The sequence below is a fragment of the Pocillopora damicornis genome, chromosome 5 (genome assembly GCF_964200805.1).
Source record: "Pocillopora damicornis chromosome 5, jaPocDami1.2, whole genome shotgun sequence".
In the NCBI taxonomy this organism is placed as follows: Eukaryota; Metazoa; Cnidaria; class Anthozoa; order Scleractinia; family Pocilloporidae; genus Pocillopora; species Pocillopora damicornis.
Window position 1 is genome coordinate 16,061,870 of NC_142674.1, and position 11,093 is coordinate 16,072,962.

General features: G+C 38.5%; 1 protein-coding gene across 3 annotated transcripts; it reads right to left on the minus strand.

Moving 5' to 3' along the window:
- Window positions 1–293: 293 nt before the first annotated feature.
- LOC149045633 (cadherin EGF LAG seven-pass G-type receptor 1-like) lies at window positions 294–10,796 on the minus strand. Of its 3 annotated transcripts, none has more exons than XM_089207393.1 (4): window positions 10,477–10,796; window positions 2,388–2,660; window positions 1,159–1,319; window positions 294–1,078 (listed from the first exon to the last, which is right to left on the minus strand). In XM_089207393.1, exons 1-4 carry the CDS (start codon window positions 10,493–10,495, stop codon window positions 968–970), a joined length of 564 nt encoding a protein of 187 aa, XP_089063519.1. In that variant the 5' UTR covers window positions 10,496–10,796; the 3' UTR covers window positions 294–967. The 3 variants fall into 3 exon arrangements, with proteins under 3 accessions (XP_089063519.1, XP_089063520.1, XP_089063518.1); XM_089207394.1 differs by lacking the exon at window positions 10,477–10,796 and adding an exon at window positions 3,523–3,908 and having other exon boundaries at window positions 294–466; XM_089207392.1 differs by lacking the exon at window positions 10,477–10,796 and adding an exon at window positions 3,523–3,779.
- Between the last annotated feature and the right edge of the window lie 297 nt (window positions 10,797–11,093).

Here is an 11,093-nt window from a genome sequence, read left to right on the forward strand (position 1 = left end):
TGCGTACAATCGATTCCACATATTATATGCATACTTTCCCTCGTAATATCGCATGAAAGTCATCAAGTGACGAATACGAGTATGGGGAGGATACAAATGAGGTTTCATAGCATGTTTATACACATCTTCTATCATAAGGGAAGGAACCCAGTCGTAAGGTATTCTATACACGTCATCGTCTTCGTACACGAGTACCTTAATGCGTACACATACCCACGATACGAATCGGTAATGAGCGTAACAATATAGACGACGCCACCAAGAACCCATGATTGAACAAAATAAGAATATGATTTCAATTTACACACATTTTATTTATCCGCATTATAACACTCCAGACACATGGCCTAGTTTTCTAAACATTCCAGTTCACTACTAGTTAGGCCTAGTCGTGGAGCTAACCTCCAAAACAACGATAATCCAATCCTCTGCGCAATATGTGCATGCTCTTCTTCAGAAAGCTCACCTATTAAAAAATCAAAAAATTTACAAAATTCATTTTTGAAATAAAATCGTGAAATAAAATCGTCAAAAATTCTTCCTCTTTTTTAGGATCTTCTTTGGCTAATTCCTGAGCTAATAAGAACAGTTCTTCATCTGTGGATATGCCTTCCTTAAATCTACGCTCTGAAAAACGCGAATTATACCATTTTACTTAAAAATTGATATAAATGTTAGAAAATCTCTAGGATCTCCATGTTCTAAGGCATCGAGTTCATGAGGTTTAAAACCCATAAGTTCTTAGGCGTAACTTCGCCATTTACCGTCCGAAAATTTTCAACCTATGCATCTACTCCTTCTTCTTCTACAATTTAAAATAAGGGCAGTGTAAGATGACGTCGTCTATCTACGACATAAAATGTCATTCCATGTCAGCACACAGAATTTGCTGTGTTTTCCTGGAGGGTTTGTAAAGCCACCAATGGAATAGATTACAATTCTTCTGACGACATTTCAAATACATCTTTTAATAATTCATGTCTGACTTGTGATGCCACTGGGTATCATTCACCGCTATGTGAGGCAATTGGAGAACCAACAACTCTTTGTAGTTGTACGACAGTTTACCATCAATCAACTGAAATAGAAACGAAGTTCACGTAAGTATATCAACGTTCAATGGCTTTTAAAAAATGTATCTTGATTTACATAACTTACCTCCGGCACTGAAGATGATGACGAAAAAGAGATTTCAAACAGAGCTCCTGAAGGCTTAGCTGTGCGGAATCTCATTGAAACACTCCACAGAAGATTGAGCTTTGAGTTGACAGGCACCCTCTTAAAACTCCGTCTTGAGAATCTCCTAGTGTATTTCACACCTGTTGAACAAGGAAGTTTGTATGAATGGTTTACATCAAAGAACCCGTGATAAGAAATTGACGTTCTCCTTAGTTGGGGTATTTTAGGGTAATGCGAATCCCAGAAAATCAACGCTGACTGGAGGCCTGGATAATTTCTCTCCAATTTAACCCTTTAACTCCCATGAGTGACCAAGACAGTATTTCTCCTTACAATATTAATACAATATCAACCAGGTAAGTGATGAGAATAAAGAAAAACATCAATTTGGGAATAATTAGTTGATCCAATACTAAATTCTCTGAACTAACATCGTAAGAATTGTATGGTTGACAGTAGGGAGAATTACAAATTTGATCAGGGAGTTAAAGGGTTTAGGAAATTAATTAACCCGAGTTACAACAACCTTTACCTGCCATAAATGACCAAGACAGAATTTCTCCTTACAATGTCAAAACAATATCAAGCAGACAAGTGAGAGAATGAAGAAAAATATCAATTAGAGAATTATTAATTGATCCAATACTAAATTCTCAGAACTAACATCATAAGAATTATATGACAGACAGTAAGGAGAATTAACAATGATATCTTAGCAGTGAAAGGGTTGAGAAACAGAAATTGCTGACACAAGAGAAGACAGTATTTGAGGAACTCGGCCCTTAACGTTAAGGAAGGGAATCTTTCAACTCTGAGGATTGTTCACAGGGTTTTTGAAACCGACAGATCTTCGTCAGATGTACAGTAAAACTGATTTTTCGCTCTTCCCTCAGAACTGTTGGGTCAAAATCTGGAATGGATCAATAATTCAAGGCGAAAATACTGGTGATTAAGTTCGTGCATTTATTAATTGAAGATCCACTAAATCAGATTAACTCGACTATATATTTTTCATAACAAGGAACCGCATACAATTAAATGCTCATAAGGTGTCCTTTATCATGCACAACTCATGAACTGTTGTCTGCATCTTAGATACTAGGCATTTGAAAAGATTTCAAAAGATTCCGTACTCTTCCGAACGCTTCAAACTATAGTAAGTGCGAGAGGAAAGATTACTTACATATCCGTAAAAAAAAATTAAATACCTGTTTCACCGCGACTTCCATCAAACCCAGTGGGACAGTCACACCGGTGAGAACCAAGTATGTTAAAACACGTGCCTCGCCCGCAAGGTTTATATGCGCACGTGTTGCCCATTGCTTTACATTTAGCACTGGTTCCGTCGTTGTTGTACAATGGCTGACTGAGGTCCAAGAACTCGTGATTGATGTAAACATTTCTGATGCAGCCAGTAAAATGTTTGTAGAGGACTGGGAATTTAATTGGTACCTGCACGAGCCCACCGAGAAGAAGAGGGCCTGTCAAATGCAAGGAGCAAAAAAAACACAAAACAAAGCAAAAAAACCGGTGTTGCTATTTGCAGTTCACTTTTTATTACAAACACGAAAACATTCCATAAACGATTTTGTGAATTTAAAGAGTAAGTAAAAATCTAGAATTATGTATAGGTCAAGTACTGCAAAAAGTGTACACTTGTTATCAAAGCGCACTGATCAGGAAGTTCTAGCCCTCAAGATGACAGTTGACCCTTGAAACGAGAGCTCAGAAATGAGACAGTTGACCCCAGAAATGAGAGCTCCAACTGCAGTTTGACATAAGTAATCTGACAGAAAAATCACTGCTTGGGGTCAAGAACATGTCAAAAACTTCTTACAATAAAGGTCACCCACTATACAAAAATTATTGCATATATTGACCCGTTTATAAATACCTAAAGCTCTGATGATGATGATGATGATGATGATGATTAATAATAACAATAATAATAACAATTAATTATAACAATAACAATAACACTATTAACAGTTCGTATGAAATATTTCTTTACTCTCAATTTGCTTACAAGTTTTAGAAATAATTAATTCAAACAAATTGGAAATAAACATAGTAAATAAACGTCAACACAGTTTTTAAGAACCGCAACTAGTAAAAGGCAGACAAATTGGCTTTAAACAGAGCAAAGCCAACGAGTGGAACACAGTGCAACTGAAAACAAATCCAGTGAGTAGCAGAGTGGAGAACTACAACCTGGGACAACCGGATGACAAGTCCCTAAGCACTTGGCAAGTCCCTAAGCAGGTGGCCAGTGCCCTAAGCACTCAGCCACTCTGCCTAATCCAAGGGTCTTTCCTGATGGTGTGCATTTACATAAAAATGTACCTGTAATTTTCAGATTCATCTTTAATTTGAAGCTGCCGTGCTGCGACACATGAGAAGGAGGCTGCTTTGGTCCCAAAATTCACTGCCACGGCAAGTTTACATTCGTCAACAATGTTAATGCTACTCTAAACAAAGAAAAAAATGATTTACTGGGTAAAAAACATTTCGAAAAAGGGTTACTTATCCTTGTATGTATTAAATTTTTTCAATATAAAGTGAAGACTAACTCTGAGATCATGAAAGTACAACACAAGATAACTTGGGATACTGGATTGTAACAGGGGTTTAACCCTTTAACTCCCATGAGTGACCAAGACAGAATTTCTCCTTACAATATCAATACAATATCAATACAATATCAATACAATATCAATACAATATCAATACAATATCAATACAATATCAATACAATATCAATACAATATCAATACAATATCAATACAATATCAATACAATATCAATACAATATCAATACAATATCAATACAATATCAATACAATATCAAGCAGACAAGTAATGAGAATAAGAAAAATTTAATTAGGGATTATTACTTGATCCATTACCAAATTCCCCAAACTAACTTCTAAAGAACAATATGGCAGACCGTAAGGATAATTATTAATGAGATCTTGGGAGTTAAAGGGTTACAGGTAAAGGTGAAAGTGTTGCTTGCTTCCTGATCTTGGCCACAGTACGTCGCAAACTCTTTTATTTTGCCGGCACTTTTCTGAATTATTCAAATTTTTTATTTCATATTATTTTCGTATAAGGACCAAACGTTGTGCCAGCATATAATTTGACATGATTTCTCATATACCAAGACGCGTTTTGAAGGCTTGAAGTTGCTTTATTTTTCGCTTTTTGCAACAAGCGTTTGAGAGTACTTTGTTAAAAAATCATGTAAATTTTAAAATTAGACCAAAGCTCCTAAAAGTGCCACAAATAAAAATCAAATGAATTATATTTTGAAGTAAAAACACCACCGATTTCTTACGAAAAATCTTCCTTCAGCACTAGCACATTAAAGTTGGTCAATTTTACTGTATTTTTTGCATAATTAATTAGGTAAAAACCCGAACGCATTTCTTCCTGCAACGATTACCATCTTTCCGGGCGCAAATCGCGCGCGCGTTGCTCGGAGGTGATTAGCAAGGGATATTTGGAGTTTGAGTAGCCAATCAGAGTGCGCCTATAATGCTACCCACTCTATATATACTCACAAGACTGTTAGCCTTTAACTGACTTTACCAAAGATGTGTTACAGATGTTTCGTTGCACAATAATATTGCGTGACGAAGTAATATCACCCCTTATTTTCCTCTTCGTTTCGTGACCATCAAAATATTGACTGCAAAGGAGTTAAAACATAGAAATGTTCGAGTTTACGCATTGTAAACGACTTACCGAGTTCAGGAGTATCAGGGTACTTGGCCTTTCGCGATTTTCCATCTGAAATTAGAACAATCAAACAAAAATTAGTTCCCAGAAATAAGGAATAACTCCATTACAACGTATTCTTTCGCTGAGCGAAATGCAAAACTTGGACGACACAAACAAACAAACATACAGAATGTACAGTTTCTGCAAGCCATAAGTCATTCCTAAAATGGTTCAAAGGAGTTGGTTCCTTGAAAAAAAGCAATTATAAATTCCACTATACAGCAATCAATGCCCAGCCCCTTCTGCCCTAAACCAGTTAGCCTGGCTCCATGTATGGTTGTGGGTTGAGATTGCTTCTGATTGCTTTTGTGTTTTAAGTCTTGTCTTTACTTACTGGGTGATTCTTCTTTTCTCCCTACCGAATTGAATTGCAAAGGAACATTTCCTGTGGGACGACTGTAATTAAGGAAAACTTGGCTTCGTAGGGCACAAACCTGGTCTTCATTAAAGAAAAAAAAGGGGATTTGGCGGGGGCACTTTTCTTCGGTCTCTAGGGTATAGAAGCCGACTAGAAATCACTGTAATTTATTTAAAACCACGTTCTTACTACTTGGACTGAGCACAATTTATAGAGCATATTTGAGAGAAATTCCACTTCAAACACACACCTGGTGCAATGGTATCTTCATCTCCTATAGTATCAGTGATACTGTTGTCTGTGGTGAACCGACTCGTTACACTGCTACGGAACCGCTGCTGGATGGCTCCGTGGTAGATATGCTAATGGAGTTTCCATCGTCGTCAAAATCATACGGGGATCAGAGAGGTGCCGTCTCCCCTGGGTGATAGGAGCGTTTCTAAGGAAAAAAACGGAAACAGAACTTTTCGTTAAACAGGTGAAGAAAGAAAAAAGAAATCAATCGGTTGGGTGAGGGAGACTGGAATGAGAGAAAATGGAATAGTCTTGTGAAAACGAACAGGGAGGGGAGGGAGAGTGCATGAATTGAAAAGTGGGAAAGAAGAAGGGGAAAAGAAAAAGGTTAGTTCACCCTTTCACCCTCCAGATCCAATTGGCAATTCTCTCCTCTTACCACGATGCATTTCCTTGAAAATTAGAGGGAAGAGTTTTGTGTTACTGCAAAATGATACTCTCCGGCTGATAAGACTGTCTGCTCTAAAAACGTATTTACAAGATAATAAACCGGAACCTCAAGGAGAAGTTACATGTTGATCAAGTTTGGGAGTTAAAGGGTGAAACGAAACCTACTTGTTTTATTTGTTGGCAAGTGACAATGAACTTTGAACCAACGTGACAAGCAGGAGAAGGATAACATTGTGGTACTCACAATGGAGATGAAACAGTGAAAAATTGCAAAACAGTATTTCCTCAAACAAGCGGCTATTTAAAATATCGGTCAAAGGGAAAGAGGGGGGGGGGGGGTGTGCGCTTCTTAGAAGGGATGGCACTTAATCGAGGGGGGCTCTTGTTAATCTCTTGTTCTGATTCCACTGCAGTTGAAGCTTGAAAAGTTATAGCTAAAGTGGCAAAAGAAAGCGGTTTTCTTTGTGTCCCTTCCAGCTGAGGAAATGAGGGAAGAGACGGGGTGGGGGTTTGAGGGGGCGCCTGAGGGTGGGCACTTATTCGGCGGAGGGCGCTTCTTAGAGCGTTGGTGCTTATTCAAAGAAATGCTGTATACCTAACAAGGGAGAGGTTAGGTCGGATGAAAGAATGGCTGAAAAATGAGAAGAGGTAAAGATACAGCAGACCATGAAAAAGGAGGCAAAAAGCGGAGAAGAGCAAGTGAAAAACAGAACATGCTTTGTACAGAAGACGAATCAATGATTAAGAATGTCTCGAGGGAGGGCGGGGCAGGGAGGGGGAGGGATCACGTGGTCTTAAAGGGAAACAGAGGGGGAATCAATCGTCTCGAACAAAGTTTAATGGTGGACTATGGAAAATTGATTTTCAATGGAAGGGGGGGGGGAGAGAGAGAGAGAGAGAGAGAGAGAGAGAGAGAGAGAGAGAGAGAGAGAGAGAGAGAGAGAGAGAGAGAGAGAGAGAGAGAGAGAGAGAGAGAGAGAGAGAGAGGAAAGGGGGATCATTGGAATACTCCAGAACCTCATGGGAGGGATTTGTTAAATTTCATTTTATCACCTTATCATTTTAAGGTATTAAAACATTTCTCAGTTATTGAGCAGTTGGAGATTGGTCAGTCAAGGGAAGCGGTTTTCAATACATGGTCTGCATAAATCTAGTGTCTTTCGTTATCTATAGCGTGGTAGTTAACTATTCACCTCAGTGGAGGAAGCTGGCAGTTGATATTTAATCTCGCCGCTTCATGATTGGGTAAATATCCACCACGAGCCACCTCTACTTCGGTGAAAAGTTGTTAAATAGTCTTTTACGCTTAAGCCTGGTTTTCCCCAGCGACGCAAACACAAGCGCAAGCACAAACGCAAGCATAAGGTAAGTATGCCAATTGAAAACGAACGTCGACGAGCACAAAGAGTAGCACAAGAAAAAGGACAAATTTTGATCCTTGCGCTTGATTCTTGCCTGCTTCTCTATGAGCTGTTATGCTTGTGTTTGTGCTCGCGTCGCTCGTGAAAACCAGGCTTTAGTAAGAAACGATTGGTACGCTATCTTACGTCAAGTTAAATTGTTCGTCGTCGTGGTGATGGTGGTGATGCCGGCGACGTCTCTTTCTTGATTGTTTTTGAAGTAAAGTGAACAACGCCATGATAAAGACGAGTGTGTTGAGCTAAGATGATAAAAAGAAAGTCAACGAACAACACGACATACTAAATCAATCAATGTAATTGTATACAAATACCGCACCATTCCACAAATACAAAATTTGTGTATAAATATGAACAATTTCAGACCGTCATCTCTATGTTGTTGTTTGTCTTGTTTGCCACAGCAACATGCATGTCAACTGCGCCAAAGAATACCATTGAGGAAAACACTATGTCACAAAACGAACTAAAAAATAAAACGGGCCCAACGTTCATCGACACAGTGTCTGCAACGAAACTACAGATGGAGAGGTGGATGGGAAAGCAAGATGAAGAAGAACGGACTTACCCACACAGCCTCTACCGCTCACAATCTGACCCTGTTTGTCTTCGCACTGATTACAACGCCTCCCGACCACATTCTTCCCTCCCCTTCGGCCTTTAAGACAAGGGCACTGGCCATTCTCTGTAGCACACTAATCACAAGTACTACCAATCTCTTCACAGTCACATCTAAAACAGCCATCACAAAACAGAGGGGCACCCGAGAATGTATAGCTTACAATCTTTCGATAGTGCTTCGCCTGGACAAAAACAAAACGAGTAAAAATTTTTAAAAAAGCACCGATTACCAGTTGCGTAACAAGTGAATGAAAGACACATTAGATTCAGAACTGAATTCTAGAGCAGTGGGCGAGGTTTACAGGCGATGAAAAATGCAAGACCACAAGAGAGCCATTCAGTGGCTTTCTTTCAGACACACCGCCCATACAATGCACTTTTCTGCCCTGAAATAGCATCGAAGTTCACGTAAGTATATCAACGTTCAATGACTTTTAAAACATGTACCTTGATTTACATAACTTACCTCCAACACCGAAGATGATGACGGAAAAGAGGTTTCAAGCAGAGTTCCTGAAGGCTTGGCTGTGTAGAACCTCACTGAAACACTCCACGGAAGATTGACCTTTGAATTGGTAGGCAACCTCTTAAAACTCTGTCCTGAGAAGCTCTCAATGTATTTCACACCTGTTGAACAAGGAAGTTTGTATGAATGGTTTCCATATAAGAACCCGTGATAAGAAATTGACGTTCTCCTTAGTTGGGGTATTTTAGGGAAACGTGACTCCCAGAAAATCAACGCTAACTGGAGTCCTGGATAATTTCTCTCCAATTTAACCCTTAAATTCCCATGAGTGACCAAGACAGAATTTCTCCTTACAATATTAATACAACATCAACCAGATAAGCGATGAGAATAAAGAAAAACATCAATTTGGGGATAATTAGCTGCTCCAATACTAAATTCTCTGAACTAATATTGTAAGAATTGTAGACAAGCGGACAAGCGACGAGAATAAAGAAAAATATCAATTAGAGAATTATTAATTGATCCAATACTAAATTCTCAGAACTAACATCATAAGAATTGTATGACAGACAGTAAGGAGAATTAACAATGATATCTTGGCAGTGAAAGGGTTAAGAAACAGAAATTGCTGACACAACAGAAGACAGTATTTGAGGAACTCGGCCCTTAACGTTAAGGAAGGGAATCTTTCAACTCTGAGGATTGTTCACAGGGTTTTTGAAACCGGCAGATCTTCGCATACATTTAAATGCTCGTAAGGTGTCTTTTATCATGCACAACTCATGAACTGTTGTCTGCATCTTAGATACCAAGCATCTGAAAAGATTCCAAAAGATTCCGTACTTTTCCGAACGCTTCAAACTAAACTAAGTGCGAGAGGAATGTTCGCTAACATATCCGTAAATAAAAATTCAATACCTGTTTCACAGCGACTTCCATCAAACCCAGTGGGGTAGCCACGAGAACTAAGTATGTTAAAACACGTGCCTCGCTCGCAAGGTTTATATGCGCACGTGTTGCCCATTGCTTTACATTTAGCACTGATTCCGTTGTTGTACAATGGCTGACTGAGGTCCAAGAACTTGATGTAAATATTTCTGATGCAGCCAGTAAAATGTTTGTAGAGGACTAGGAATTTAACTGGTAGCTGAATAAGCCCACCAAGAAGAAGAGGGCCTGTCAGATCGAAGGAGCTAAAAAAAAAAAAAAAAGGATCACAGCGTTGTTATTTGCAGTTTGCTTTTTATTCCAAATACGAAAACATTCCATACACGACTTTGAGAATTTAAAAAGGAAGTAGACATGAAGAATTATGTATAGGACACGAAGTGCAAAAAGTGTAAATTTGTGATCAAAGCGCACTGATCAGGAAGTTCTAGCCCTCAAGATCTTTGACTCCCAAAAACGAGAGCTCCAACAGCAGTTTGACATAAGTAATCTGACAAAAAAATCACTGCTTGGGGTCAAGAACATGTCAAAAACATCTTACAATAAAGGTCACCCACTATACTAAAATTATTGCATGTATTGACCCGCTTATAAATACCTAAACCTCTGATGATAATAACAATAATTAATAATTACAATAATAATTAATAATAATAACACTATTAACAGTTCGCATGATGTAAATTATTTCTCTATTCTGAATTTGCTTACAAATTTTAGAAATAATTAATTCAAACAAATTGGAAATAAACATAGTAAATAAACGTCAACACAGTTTTTAAGAACCGCAACTAGTAAAAGGCAGCCAAATTGGCTTTAAACAGAGCAAAGCCAACGAGTGGAACTCAGTGCAACTGAAAACAAATCCAGTGAGTGGCAGAGTGGAGAACTACAACCTGGGACAACCAGATGACAAGTCCCTAAGCACTTGGCAAGTCCCTAAGCAGGTGGCCAGTGCCCTAAGTACTCAGCCACTCTGCCTATTCTTGATGGTGTGCATTTACATAAAAATGTACCTGTAATTTTCCGATTCATCTTTAATTTGAAGCTGCTGTGCTGCAGCAAATGGGAAGGGGGCTGCTTTGGTCCCAAAATTCACTGCCACTGCAAGTTTACAGTTGTCAACAATGACAATGCCAGTCTAAACAAAGAAAAAAAAAATGAATTACTGACTAAAAATCATTTCGAAAAAGGGTCACTAACCCTTGTATGTACTAAATTTTTTCAATATAAAGTGAAGACTAACTCTAGGATACTGGATTTTAACAGGGGATTAACCCTTTAACTCCCATGATTGACCAAGACACAAGTTCTCCTTACAATATCAATATAATATCAAGCAGACAAATGATGAGAAAAGGAAAAATTTTAATTCCCCAAACTAACTTCAGAAGTACTATATGGCAGACAGTAAGGAGAATTGTTAATGAGATCTTGGGAGTTAAAGGGGTAATGGTAAAGGTGAAAGGGTCAAAGGGCAAAAACACTTAAATCCCTCCAATATATGTAAAAACAAATTGGAAGTAAACATAGTAAATAAACATCAACACAGTTTTTAAGATTCCCAACTAGTAAAAGGCAGCCAAACAGAGCAAAGCCAGTGAGTGGAACTCAGGGTAACTGAAAACAAATC